The sequence below is a fragment of the Wyeomyia smithii genome, chromosome 3 (genome assembly GCF_029784165.1).
Source record: "Wyeomyia smithii strain HCP4-BCI-WySm-NY-G18 chromosome 3, ASM2978416v1, whole genome shotgun sequence".
Taxonomy (NCBI): Eukaryota; Metazoa; Arthropoda; class Insecta; order Diptera; family Culicidae; genus Wyeomyia; species Wyeomyia smithii.
In genome coordinates this window covers 133,462,501-133,477,382 of record NC_073696.1, presented here as the reverse complement: position 1 = coordinate 133,477,382, position 14,882 = coordinate 133,462,501, and the positions used below count along the sequence as shown (strand labels likewise).

Below are 14,882 nucleotides of genomic sequence, written 5' to 3'. Positions count from 1 at the left end.
TAACAGCAAAATGTAACATTGTGCATCGGTTGAATTTTTAATGTAAACTGCATCCACAACTGCACAGAATTATGAAAAATATCTTAAATATTGAAGCGTAACAGAAAATCAGTTCCCCCTGACATTTTTTTAATGAAATGTTTTATGATGATAAAATCGGGTGAAAAATGTGATAAAATCGGGGGCAGATAAAATCGGGGGCAGATAAAATCGGGTACAGATATAATCGGGTGATTACTGTATATATATATATATATATATATATATATATATATATATATATATATATATATATATATATATATATATATATATATATATATATATATATATATATATATATATATATATATATATATATATATATATATATATATATATATATATATATATATATATATATATATATATATATATATATATATATATATATATATCGCAGATGGGTTGAAAAACCCGTTTGCACGAGGAGGCATCCAGAGGTCTCCGCCGAGAAAGGCGGAGATGGATGCAGTAAAGGAAGCCTGCGAAGACGGCAAAGGCAGTACGCCTACCGGATCGACGCAAGACATCGCAGTGGCTGGTCCACTGTTGATAAAGGCGGTCGGAAGACAGCGAGACACGCTACCGAAGGTAGTAGCGCTGTCGGAGCAGCTCGATGCCATAATCGAGTTTGCGAAAAGTCGCACCAACACGACGAAGTACCTGAAGCAGGCTCTCTACATGCTTCGGTCCTCCGTCGATGCTGCGAAGAAGGAACACGCCGAGCTCAAGGCAAGAGCGGTGGCTGAAGAGAAGAATGCAACGGAGGTGACCGGAAGGTCGATGAAGTCGGTCCAAACGGACACCTGCATGTTTGCAGCGGTTTGCGCCTCCGGTTCAGCCGCAAAAAGAGCAAGGCAGTCTCCGGGGGAAGCCCCCGAGAACAGCAAGAAACGGTTGGTTGTGCTAAGCCCGCGAGATAGCACACCAACGGCCTCCAAGTCCGCCGAAAAGTCTGCCGAAGTGGCAGCTACGGGAAACCCTTGGGTTACCGTGGGAGGAAGGAAGCGCCAAAAAGACAGCAAGCGCAACGACGAGAAGGCGACAAATCGTCCAAAAATGGGAAAGAAGGCGCGAAGCAGGGGCGACGCCCTCATACTCAAGACGGAGGGGTCCAAGTACTCCGAAGTCTTGAAGAAAATGAGAGGCGAAACCCAGCTCAAGGATCTGGGAGCGGATGTGCGGACCATCCGTCGTTCTCGCACCGGCGAGATGATCCTTGAGCTCCGTAAGGATGCTAAAAACAAGGGCGCTGCCTACAAGACGGTAGCCGAGCAGGTCCTCGGGAAAGATGTGCAAATTCGGGCACTCACCTCAGAGGTGACTCTCCAGCTCAAAAACCTGGATGAAATCACCGAGAGGTGCGATATTGCACAGGCCCTCAAGGAGAAGTGCGAAGTGGAAGTAGCCACTGAGGTAATTCGCCTCCGAAAGGGTCCAGCGGGGACCCAGGTGGCCACTTTCCGGCTTGCATCGGCCGATGCAACTCTGGCCCTGAAGACAGCCAAACTTAAGGTTGGCTGGTCAGTATGTCCCCTGAGCATACTCCAGCAACCGGACGTTTGCTTCAGGTGTTTCGAGGGAGGACACAAGTCCTGGACCTGCAAGGGGCCCGATAGGAGCCAGTTATGTAGGCGTTGTGGTGGTGCTGGCCATAAAGCTAAAGACTGCGGGGAGCCTCCCAAGTGCTTGGTATGTACTGGAAAACGGGACGCCAAGCACTTTATGGGAGGCCCACGGTGCCCAGCCGGTAAGGCGGCCACGAAACCACGGGCGTGAGGGTGACACAATTGAACCTGAACCATTGCTATGCGGCACAGCAGCTGCTATACCAAGCAGCGTCTGAGTCGCGGTCGGACATCGCAATCGTATCGGACCCCTACTGCATTCCTCCCGGAAGTGATAATTGGGTTGCAGATAAGTCCAGTACGGCGGCCATATGCACGACCAGCAAGTTCCCGGTTCAGGAGGTTGTGTCAACCTCAAATGAAGGATACGCGGTTGCCAAGGTGAACGGAGTGTTCTACTGCAGTTGTTATGCTCCGCCGCGTTGGTCTATCGAAAGGTTCACCCAGATGGTCGATTTGTTATCTATGGAGCTGACGAGACTAACACCCTTAGTAGTGGCGGGCGACTTCAACGCTTGGGAGGGGTCAGATCTTGTTGGAAGCTTTGGCAAAGCTCAACCTAGATCTGGCCAACGTTGGAACCAAGTGTACATTCAGCAGAAATGGTGCGGAGTCGATCATCGACGTGACGTTCTCCAGCCCAGGACTGATCGTGAACTGGAGGGTAGACGATGGCTACACCTATAGTGACCACCAGTCGGTCTGCTATAGCGTAGTCCAGAACGTGAGGCGGCAGGCGACGGGTAGAGCCAATACTCCGACCGTCCGCGGGTGGAAGACATCGCATTTCGATGCCGAGGTATTTGCAGAAGCAATGAGAAGAGAGCGCGAGGGGGGCAGTTGGCTCCGCCCGAGTGCTGACCAATTAGTTGCCACATTATCGCGGGCGTGCGACGCCACCATGCCTTGGCACCCGCCAACCTAGGAATGGTAAGTCACCGGTATACTGGTGGACCGACGCGATAGCGGACCTCCGTAGCGCGTGCCTCCGTGCAAGACGGATGTTGCAACGTGCACGTACCGATGCACAGAGGGTAGAGCGCCGTGTAGTATTCGGATCTGCAAGATCGGCGCTTAAAAGTGCGATAAAGGCGAGCAAAAGGGCCTGCTTCGATAGGCTATGCGCGAGTGGGGCAACGCCTACAGAGTCGTAATGGCAAAGACCAAAGGCGTGTTGGCGCCTGCAGAGCGATCACCAGAGATTCTGGAGCGTATCATCGAGGGACTCTTTCTACGACACGAGCCAAATCCTTGGCCTCCGGTTGCTGAGTCTCACGTCCGACGTTCCAGTATCTCAGACACAGACCAGGGATGGTCGGCCAACCTGCCGGGCATCCAATCCGTGAGAGACGGCAGCCGTGCAGAGGCTGTGGAGGAGGTAAGGGTTACGAATGAGGAACTCATCGTGATCGCCAACTCCCTAAAGGTGAGCAAGGCACCGGGACCGGATGGAATCCCGAACTTGGCCATCAGGACGGCCATGAAAGTGGCCCCCGATCTATTTCGAGCAGTCATGCAGAAGTGCCTGGATGACTGCCTCTTTCCGGACAGGTGGAAGCGACAGAGATTGGTGCTGTTGCCGAAGGCTGGGAAACCGCCAGGGGACCCATCGGCATACAGACCTATCTGTCTGCTGGACACTACGGGCAAGGTGCTTGAGAGGATTATCCTCAACAGACTGGTGAAGTACACAGAGGGTGTAAACGGTCTGGCAAGTAACCAGTTCGGCTTCCGGAAAGGTAGATCCACGCTGGATGCTATTCTCTCTGTCACCAAGACGGCAGAGGTAGCACTCCAGCGTAAGAGTTGGGGCATTCGCTATTGCGCAATCGTCACGCTTGACGTGAAGAATGCATTCAATAGCGCCAGTTGGGACTCCATAGCGCTCGCGCTTAGGAGCATCCACGTACCGGTGTCGTTGTACAAGATTTTGGAAAATTATTTCCAGAATCGGGTACTAGTTTACAACACGGAGGAGGGTCAGAAGTGCGTCCCAATCACCGCAGGGGTACCGCAAGGTTCCATCCTGGGCCCGGTGTTGTGGAATGTCATGTATGACGGGGTGTTGAAACTAAAGTTCCCTGTAGGGGTTGTGATCGTCGGTTTCGCAGACGACATCACGCTAGAGGTCTACGGCGAGTCGATCGAAGAGGTCGAGTTGACGACCGCGCACTGCATACGCAAGGTCGAAGACTGGATGCACTCTAGGAAACTGGAGTTAGCGCACCATAAAACGGAGGTTACGGTTGTGAACAACCGCAAATTAGAGCAACAGGCGGTGGTCAGAGTCGGTGACTGCACCATTACCTCAAGGCGTTCCTTGAAGCTCTTGGGGGTTATGGTTGACGATAAGCTCACATTTAAGAGTCACGTCGACTATGCCTGTAAGAGGGCTTCAACGGCCGCTGCAGGACTATCTCGAATGATGTCCAATAGCTCAGCGGTATATGGCAGCAAGCGTAAACCTCTTGCCAGCGCTGTTTCGTCCATACTTAGGTATGGTGGGCCAGCGTGGTCCAAAGCGTTAGGTACCAACAGTCATCGTCGAAAACTGGAAGGTACCTACAGGCTCATGTGCCTGAGGGTTGTGAGCGCGTACCGTACAGTGTCATACGACGCAATCTGCGTCCTGTCCGGCATGATGCCTATCAGCATAGCCATTAAGAAGGACGTAGAATGCTTCGATCAACGTGACACAAGGGGTATACGAAGCACCAGAAGGTCATTCTCGATGATCATATGGCAGCAGGAATGGTCCAATTCCGCAAAGGGTAGATGGACGCATCGACTTATTCCGGACTTTTCCGGATGGGTCGGGAGGCGCCATGGAGAAGTTAACTTCCACTTGACACAGATTCTGTCAGGTCATGGTTGCTTCAGGCAGTATCTACACAGATTCGGGCATGCGGGGTCCCCCATGTGTCCCGAGTGCGCGGATGCGGAAGAAACTGCCGAGCATGTCTTCTTCGTGTGCCCTCGTTTTGTGCATGCGCGGAGCGACATGATGGTAGTGAGCGGGCCAGACACCACTCCGGACAACCTAGTTCGGAGGATGTGTAAAGACCCAAACATTTGGAGGGCGGTTTGTACAGCCGCCTCTCAAATAGTTTTAGAATTGCAAAACAGGCGACAGGTTGACCACCGACACGCCAGTGTTAGCTAACGGCCAGTCTCCAGGTTAGTTAGCTAAGTTAGCAAAGAGATCTATAGAACCAAGAGGGTGCACAGAGCACATAAGCCGCTCCACGAAGCAATACCTAGCGGTGGTCCCTGGGAGTATTATGGGCTGGAGACTGGAGGGGTTTTAGTGGGTCCGGTCACTGATTCAAACCAACCCCACACTCCCTGAGGTTGGTCACCTCAGGGGTTTGGATGCAAATTTCCCCTCCACCTGAAACAAAAAAATATATATATATATATATATATATATATATATATATATATATATATATATATATATATATATATATATATATATATATATATATATATATAAATAGGTTGGCGGGTCCTAGGCATGGTGGCGTCGCACGCCCGCGATAATGTGGCAACTAATTGGTCAGCACTCGGGCGGAGCCAACTGCCCCCCTCGCGCTCTCTTCTCATTGCTTCTGCAAATACCTCGGCATCGAAATGCGATGTCTTCCACCCGCGGACGGTCGGAGTATTGGCTCTACCCGTCGCCTGCCGCCTCACGTTCTGGACTACGCTATAGCAGACCGACTGGTGGTCACTATAGGTGTAGCCATCGTCTACCCTCCAGTTCACGATCAGTCCTGGGCTGGAGAACGTCACGTCGATGATCGACTCCGCACCATTTCTGCTGAATGTACACTTGGTTCCAACGTTGGCCAGATCTAGGTTGAGCTTTGCCAAAGCTTCCAACAAGATCTGACCCCTCCGGTTCGTGCGGCGGCTTCCCCACTCAACAGCCCAAGCGTTGAAGTCGCCCGCCACTACTAAGGGTGTTAGTCCCGTCAGCTCCATAGATAACAGATCGACCATCTGGGTGAACCTTTCGATAGACCAACGCGGCGGAGCATAACAACTGCAGTAGAACACTCCGTCCACCTTGGCAACCGCGTATCCTTCATTTGAGGTTGACACAACCTCCTGAACCGGGAACTTGCTGGTCGTGCATATGGCCGCCGTACTGGACTTATCTGCAACCCAATTACCGTTTCCGGGAGGAATGCAGTAGGGGTCCGATACGATTGCGATGTCCGACCGCGACTCAGACGCTGCTTGGTATAGCAGGTATATATATATATATATATATATATATATATATATATATATATATATATATATATATATATATATATATATATATATATATATATATATATATATATATATATATATATATATATATATATATATATATATATATATATATATATATATATATATATATATATATATATATATATATACTAGCTGACCCGACAAACTTCTATGCATCATCTCGATTACGGAAATATTTATATTAAGAAATATTCGGTCTTTTCGGCAGTTTTTCCGAATCCGTCTTTTTCGGCTGTTTTCCAGAAACCAAAAGTCGCCATCTTACAATTCATAATGGTATATGTGGTAAATTTTTAGTTTCTGATTCCGGAGATACTCATAGTTGGTGGTATTTGGTCATTTTCAGCTGTTTTCCAGAAACCGGAAGTCGCCATCTTGGATTTCAAAAATTAACATTCACTGATCACTACAATACAATTATTAATAAGGCTAGTACCATGCTCAGTTTTATAAAACGTTTCTGCTATAATTTCCAAGATCCATACACAATAAAAACACTTTATAATTCCTATGTCAGGTCACTGTTAGAATACTGTAGCATTGTATGGTCTCTGTTTTCTGCAACACATGTAAACAGAATAGGATCAGTGCAAAAACAATTCCTGTTATATGCACTTCGTAATCTACGATGGACGTCATTTCCCCTACCATCATATGACGAACGCTGCAGACGAAATTAACATTCACTGATCACTACAATACAATTATTAATAAGGCTAGTACCATGCTCAGTTTTATAAAACGTTTCTGCTATAATTTCCAAGATCCATACACAATAAAAACACTTTATAATTCCTATGTCAGGTCACTTTTAGAATACTGTAGCATTGTATGGTCTCAGAATAGGATGAGTGCAAAAACAATTCCTGTTATATGCACTTCGTAATCTACGATGGACGTCATTTCCCCTACCATCATATGACGAACGCTGCAGACTTATTGACATCCAATCATTAAAAGCCCGTCGTGAATTCGCAATGATTTCATTTGTTAACGATATCGTATCTCAACGTATCGATTCACCCGAAATATTATCAAAACTCAATTTTTATGTACCTTCTAGAAATTTGCGAACTCGGACTTTGTTTTCTTTAAATCATCAACGAAACAATTATGCTAAATACGGGCCTATTAATCAAAGATGTTAGTGTATAACCAAGATATATATATATATATATATATATATATATATATATATATATATATATATATATATATATATATATATATATATATATATATATATATATATATATATATATATATATATATATATATATATATATATATATATATATATATATATATATAAAGTAGTCAATCGGATGTAAACTTTTTCAGTTCTACTGCTCGCCGATTTTGAAAACATGGTTTCGAGAAAAACGCGTTTAAAGTTTCAAAATGCTATAAATCCTAAGAATCGCAATAATAAAGCCCCTAGTAGTTTTTTAACCTTCAGTCAGCTATCCGATACTAAAATGAACAACAAATTGTCCATTTCATTGTCCGCTATCGATGCTGAGATCCGCTGCAACTAGTGCGCTATTCATAGCCATGCCACAGTTGCGGCCGCTATACGTTGCCATTGGTATCCACTGTCCCTGCATCAGCTGGCCCAGCTGCTATCGTTGCTGGAATCCGCTGCAACTAGTGCTCTATGCATTGCTACGCCACAACTGTGGCCGCTTTCCGCCATCGCTGGTATCCACTGCACTGCTAGTGCTGCTGCTAAGGGAGGACGACTGCTGTTGTCGCTGTTTAGAACTATTATGAGCGGCTTCGGCTGAAACAGGCTCTTATATAGACCAAATAGCATGTTTTAAATTGCAAGGTATATGATTCTGTCGACCGTGCTTGGGAAGCAATCATATAACGACCAATCAGAGGTCGAATTTTTCGTTTTGACAAGGCTTAGCTATTTTCAACAGTACAATAGTGTGAATGATAATGTAACAAAGAGAGTTTTTTTAGTGTACGGGTCTACGAAACGGTAACTGAAACTTTTTATAAAACTAAGTATACTGATGGCTCTGTTGATGATTGTATTGTAGTGATCAATGAATGTTAACTTAGAATCCATAATCACTCCTGAATCTCTAATTTGATTACACCTTTCTACAGTTTGCTGTCCAGAGTGTTAAGGATTTCTTTTCCTTGTGTAGGATATAATAATGCATTTTTTTACGTTGAGATCAAGAAGACTTTCTTAACATCAAATGTAGAAAATATCAACCTTTTGTTGTAATTGTTGGATGTCTGATTTGGTTCTTATTTCTATGTACAACTTCATGTCACCGGCATATATCAATCCTTTGAGACGATTCAACACAAGGGTAACGTCATTAACAAATAAAATGAAGAGCAAAGGGCCTAAATTGTAGCCTTGTGGAATTCCAGATGTCACTTTAACTGGTACAGAAAGGTGTCTCTTAAATCTAACCGTTTGTGTCCTATTCGTCAAATAAGATTCAATCCATCTAAGTAGGCCTGACTCAAATCCCAGTTTTTTTTTTAATTTGAACATAACCATGGGAATATCAACTCTCTTAAAAGCTTTACTAAAATCCGTGTACAGAGTTTCCATGAAGTTGCCTCTGTCCATAGACTCAAGTAAGTTTACCAACTTACTGCTGCTGTAGACCTTCCTTTGAAAAACCATGTTGGTTACACGTTATGCGGTTTTTACCTGATTAAATATTTTTTTGTTTACGATATAGCTTCGAAAAGTTTAGGGGTACATGATATCATGCAATGCCACGGTAATTTTTTATATCAGATCTCTTACCTGACTTAAAAATCGGTATAAGAAAAGATTTTTTCCAGACGGATGGAAATTGTCCGGACGTAAGGGATAAGTTGAAAAGCCAAAACAAGGGTTTTACGAAAGCAGGAGCAAGCTTTTTCATAAGTGAGGGTGGTTATCCTAGAGGCACGACCTCTTATGCACGTACCTATGAAAGATAAAGCCGGCCTAGCTCCCACTCCACATTCTTGACTTTCGGCTAACCGTTGCGTTGAGACGTGGCTGATATTTGTCCCAAACATTCGTCAATCAATTCTGGATTAGGTGGCTCCGAAAAACCTTCAAGAATTTGATGTGCTCTCTAAATAGCATCAAAAAATTCACGGTGGTCGCCAAGAAAAGACATAGTTCTGACTGTCGATACCATGCAACTACTGGCCAAAGGACTGCGGTCATTGGCATAATTAATCGCGAAGGCAGGTACAGATCGCAACCAACTGAGTATCCAATGGGGTATATGAGAGGCCACTTCCTCATAGAGCAACACAAATGCACGTTACAATGACAATACAGTCGAGGGATAAAATGACAGAAACGTCAGCGGAGGTAGATGACTTGAACAAAAAATGAGCGACTCGATTACATGAAGAAATTAAATTATACAGAACAAACTTTTAAATAAATTGTGCTGAAGTTTTAACATTAGATGGAGGGTTCTATTCTTTTTATGTGTTCTGTCTGTCATACTTTACTAAATTGATACAACTGCAATTGATATAATTTATTCGTCTCTCTGGTTTCAGGCAGTTGGATCAGATCGAAATATTTCTAAGGTCGTTTTGGAGCATCGTGCCAACTTTCTCTATGCATTGGTGAAAATGTATCATGGGGACTTTGACGTACTTTACAGGGATATAGACACTGATTATCAACAAGCTAAATTTTCAGATAAAGTTTACAACATATTAGAAAGCTATTTGCCATTGATGCAATGTAACGGCAACATTTTCCAAAACGTTTCTAGTTTGAAAATACCAAAGGTGAGTAATAGTCAGACGTTATGTTCTACAAAGATCTTGTATGCGTGTGTTATATATGTATGTGTGTGTGTGTTTCGCGACGCGGGATATCACAAACCACACATTTTTGTTCGTAGCTGTTCGCTATGTAGGTGTTACTCATTAGTTTTAACTGCGAATTGTCCCCAATTTTCTTTCCTATGCACTTCAAATGTTCAGTAACTCCATACCAGATTTTTTACTGTAAAGAATCATTATTGCCATTGGAAGTGTTAAAACATGCTCGTTAGGGTGGGACAAAAATTAAATGTTAGCTCCCATGCACTTTTCGTGTTCCTTATGGGTCCCATAACAACTGTGTAACTTTTCAGATCAATCGGTGAAACGCCCGATTTTTAAAGCTTTCATACGATTTTATATGGGAAAATCCACTTTTTCAATACTTATTCTCGAGAGATGTCAAGTTCGCTCTTAAATACATGGTATATGATATTTGTAGGAAATTTTCCTGGGAAAAATTCTTCTGAAGACCGCAAGGTGCTACGATGCTTGTAGAAACAGCTATTCACCCCAAACTGATTGAATGTCTAACGGACGGCTCACCATTGAAATTTTCCAGCAACACTGCTACAGCATGCTGCTATTGCAAGCTTGCTAAAGTACGAGAAATAATTTCGCGTGGAATTAATTTTCAAAGTGTGTTTTTTGCTCATAGTATCTTCGGGGAAGCCTCCAAGATAAATTTAAGCGATATCATTTCTCATCACATGGTTGAATTTGCAACAGCAGCATGCTGCAGTAGTATTGCTAGTAAAATTCAATGGTGAGCCGTTCGTCAGATATTTAATCAGTCTGGGGTGAATATCTTTTTTTTCAAGCAAGGTAGCGCCTTGCGGTCTTCAGAAGAGTTTTTCGCAGGAAAATTTCCTATAAAGATCATGTATTGATATATTTTTAGGAGCCAACTGGACATCTCTATAGAAAAAGTTTTGAAATAGTGTTTTTTTTTCATATAAAATCGTATGGAAGCTTTAAAAATCGGGCGCAAATCGGGCGTTTCACCGATCGATCTAAAAAGTTACACAGTTGTTATAGGACACATGAGGAACACGAAAAGTGCATGGGAGCGAAAAAATAACATCATCGCTTTTTTCCATATAACCGTGTCCCAGTCTAATGCTCGTATGACTGGCCTCAGAATGTATTTATGAATGTATGTACTGCCTATAATCGCATATCAGTCCCATCTTAATTTTCATCATGTTAAGAAAACAACGTGTAAAGCTATTGTTCTTGCTTAAGTTATTTCAGTTGTTGAGCGTGGTTTATGCCCATATTTTCGACATAATATAATAAGATAGAGATTAACCTATAACCTTTACCTATAACTTCTCTATAAAAACGACAAGAATGTAGGTGGGACTGGTATGCGATTATAGGCAGTGTATGTATATATGTTAATGAATTTATAAACATGTAAATCGTTCCAATACTGAATGAACAGCTCAAAATGACTTTTTAAAAAAGCCCTTTTGCCTACCCCTACTAGTTTTCCTCTTAACTCTGTCAATCAATCAATCAAAAAAAAAAAATATATATATAATCTGAAGGAGAAGAAGAAGAATAATAATAATAAATGTATGAATGCTTATTTATGTAAAGTGTACGATCAAATCAAACGGGTAAACTTTCTCGAAATAGGGAAAAAACCAAGTAATTGAAATTGAGTAATCACCCTGAATTATTATTGAAACATATACGTGTATGTTTCATAATATCACTTAAATTTCAAGGTACGTTGCTACTAATTAAAAATTATTTTTTTCAGAGCGCCAGCACTCTCTATTTAGAGACAACACAAATTTTACAGAGTTTTCAACAAACCGTAGGAGTATTGGGTGGAACCATTCTATACCACAACAAGTAAGTTGAGTTCTAAAACGAAACAAAAAACCGAACATTTTTAATGTCGTTTTCGTTTTCGCGGCGTACTACACTTTTTCCGTGCTATACTTTGCAGCTTCAAATAAAACATTTTCAGTGTCATTGCATTGGTAAGCGTAATAATGGGATAGCTGTCGATTCGTTTTGTTTTGGTCATAATCGCATTCGTCATTTTGTCTCGTTTCCATTTCATATGTCCATCTCGCAAATGTGCTGAGAAAAAATTTACCTGACACTTTACCACGTGGAACAAAAACCAAAACAAACCAGTTTTGACACATACGTGTGAATGTGTTGGTAACTTCCTACAGCACACTCTGATTTTTTCGGGTGTCATCAGTGACAGAAAAAGTGTAGGGAGAGACAGAAAAAGAGGAACACGACAAATCAAATAAAACATTTTCGGTGTCAAAAGTGTCATTTGAGTGTAGTACACCGCGAAAACGAAAACGACATAAAACACTGGCATAAAAGAACATGAAAAGTTACTTGCTAGAATCACTTGAAAACACGTAAAATTTTATTCGAACTGTTTCTCAAAATTTGAGTGTTTTTCACAAGTAAAATTTCCTTATTTTATACAAAAGTAGTTGTTTATAAGGAAACATGCATAAATATTTGCATACACTATATCCAAAGCATTTCAACTTAAGAAAAAAAAAACACCTTCAGTGTAGTTGCGTTGGTGTGCGTAATTCCTTTAATTATTTTGTCAATTGACAGGTTACAATATTTTCCTTAAATATAAAAAATAACAGGATGCAAAGCCACGACCGCAAGGTTGAAGTAGAATACTTTTACAAGAAAGATAACCCGGCTGCTTGCGTCATTTTTTCTAGTAAAAAAAACGTTGACTAATCAGATCAATCGAATTTTGCGCTTCAACAAGGATTGACCGTTTTCAATAATATGGGCAAATCTCGCTGAAACCAGGTCACTAGTGACACGAGGTCTTTGAAAATTGATTTTTTTATTTTAGTTCGATTAAACGCAGTGAAAAATTAATAACTGCACATAAATTTGTTCCATTTGGTGGACCCCTTGTTCGCCAAGGGGTGAACAAATTTTTAGAAAAATGAAAATCGAATATTTTTATCGAGCTATATTTCAAATATCTGTCCCAAAATCCTCTAATCCTCTTTCATGTGAAGTAATCAAAAGTTTGACCGCCATCTTGGATTCGTCGCCATTTTGAATTTTATCATTAAAACGCGTTTTTGAACAGGTTGGCAACCACCGATTTTAATTCTAAGACAACCATTGGAAAACTGAAAAAAAATCCTACAAGATACATTTGAAAAATCAGGTGTGTCGCGAAAGGAACATGGCCGTCGAGCCAATTTTCTATACCGAGTTTTAATATTTCGAACGCGCGCCGCGCGATCGATATAGCAGCAAGCGCTGCTTGCCACGCAGCGCACACTGAACGCAGATCGTTTAGTATGCGCGAAGTACATGTTTTGAATAGGTCTTCATAAACATTTTATTTGGATAGGGTAGAACTGCCATAGATGGACTACTTTCTTAAGTGGACAAAATACAAGTGAAAAAATGAAAACACGAAGAAAATACTCAATTGTTACCAATACATTTATCAACGTCTTAAGCTTTGCATTTGAGGTTTTTGACTTCACTCTCAGAACTATTGGAATATTATTGTGACGTCACACCCCGCGAAGATTACCCAATGTTCCGTCACGATGCATCAGAATTCAGGCTAGAAACCATAGTTTGCTGCCGAGCCTACTCAATACTGTAGAGAATCAAAACAATTTCAACATAAACTAGAGCATTAGCTTGCAGAAGAGTTTACTTAACTCGCAAAAAACCCAGTTACAATAACATAGATCAATAACATGGTTGGCTGAACAGAACGACGTCAAGGCATTTTTTGTATTATAAACTCAACCGAACAGAACAAAACATCCTTATTATGATACATTCAGAACAGTAACCAAACTTCCTAGTTATGAGTCGCCAACTGACCAGTGGCTTACGAAATGTAAATATCCTAACGAGCATGCCACACAATGTTTCACCTTTTCAATTTCACCATAAGCAAAACAGAAGCCGGAGGCACAGCGTCACTCACGGTTACCCTTAGGCGCTCACGGTTGCGCGCGATACCGAGAGCTTGTGCGCCCCCGGATACTCACAGTAGCGCGCAAACAAAATACCGTACGCTCTCGCACGCGCCCTAATGTTTTCAGCAAATAGTCGAATATATGTACTAAAATTCAACTCGAAAACGAAACAGGGTAATAAATACTATAGGTTAGAATAGAACCGCTAGATAGGCGATAACTCAGGTCGGAGGAGAAGAGTCTCTCCGCTCTGAGTTACACAGGTTAATATTTAAGCAAAATTGTAACTTAATAAAATCAATCATCTTTATCTATCATCCAAAAGAGGTGATTCCGCGAAAGGAATGTTCGCGTACAGGACTTCGTGTGTTTCATTTCTAAGTGATCACAGGTCCTGGTAGAGCTTTAGCTAGCTCTACACGCTGGTGACAGCGGTTTTTTTTTCTGGTTTCTAGAAAAGGAAACGGACCACGCGAGGTAGTATAAAGTCAAAAGAATCTTAAGTATAAGTAGTGTTCGATAACGGTAAAAAGCGCGATAAAATAGTTCGAAGTATAAATTGTGTGACGTTGAACGAAAGTGGATATTGTGCAACGAGAACTAAAAGTGTTAGAGAAAAAAATTGTGCACGCGAAACAGGAAAAAAAACAGCAAAAAAATAGTAAGGAAGAACATTGGTTACAAACTTTTATAGTGTTAAAAACAAATTTGGTTCGCGCTTGAAAGAAAAAAAATGTAAAAGTGGTTTATAATGATAAAGAAGCAACTCAAAACAAGAGGAAGAAAAATAATATGATCAAGTAAACAATCATACAATAATAATACGAGTAAAGACGAAGTGAAAAATTATTAAAAAGGGAAAAGAACAAAAATGCGAAGCTGTTGTGTATGATAGAGATTTTCTTTACCAGTGTGTAAATAGTGTAATGGAGTGTTGGAAGAAACCTAACATTACGCGGACTCGATTTATTTGTTTTTTTTTTTCTTTTAGACGAATCTGTCGCAACAGGAAGATGAATTTTAATCGGTAAGTTCTTGGTTTTTTTCCCTATATCAAAAAAGGTTCATTTATTTCGCCCAAAAATAATGTTACTCCGTACCAGCGAAATAAACT

At 41.8% G+C, this 14,882-nt stretch overlaps 1 protein-coding gene across 4 annotated transcripts in view; it reads left to right on the top strand.

Annotated features, from left to right (window-relative positions):
* The window catches only part of LOC129731185 (uncharacterized), a 131,898-nt gene that overhangs the window by 87,739 nt on the left and 29,277 nt on the right, over positions 1-14,882 (top strand). For 2 of the 4 annotated variants that reach the window (XM_055690997.1, XM_055690996.1), the window contains 2 exons: positions 9,525-9,761; positions 11,569-11,663. In XM_055690997.1, coding sequence (XP_055546972.1) covers positions 9,525-9,761; positions 11,569-11,663 — 332 coding nt within the window. The remainder of the gene's footprint in view (positions 1-9,524; positions 9,762-11,568; positions 11,664-14,882) is intronic. The other 2 variants (XM_055690998.1, XM_055690999.1) reach the window with 2 other exon arrangements.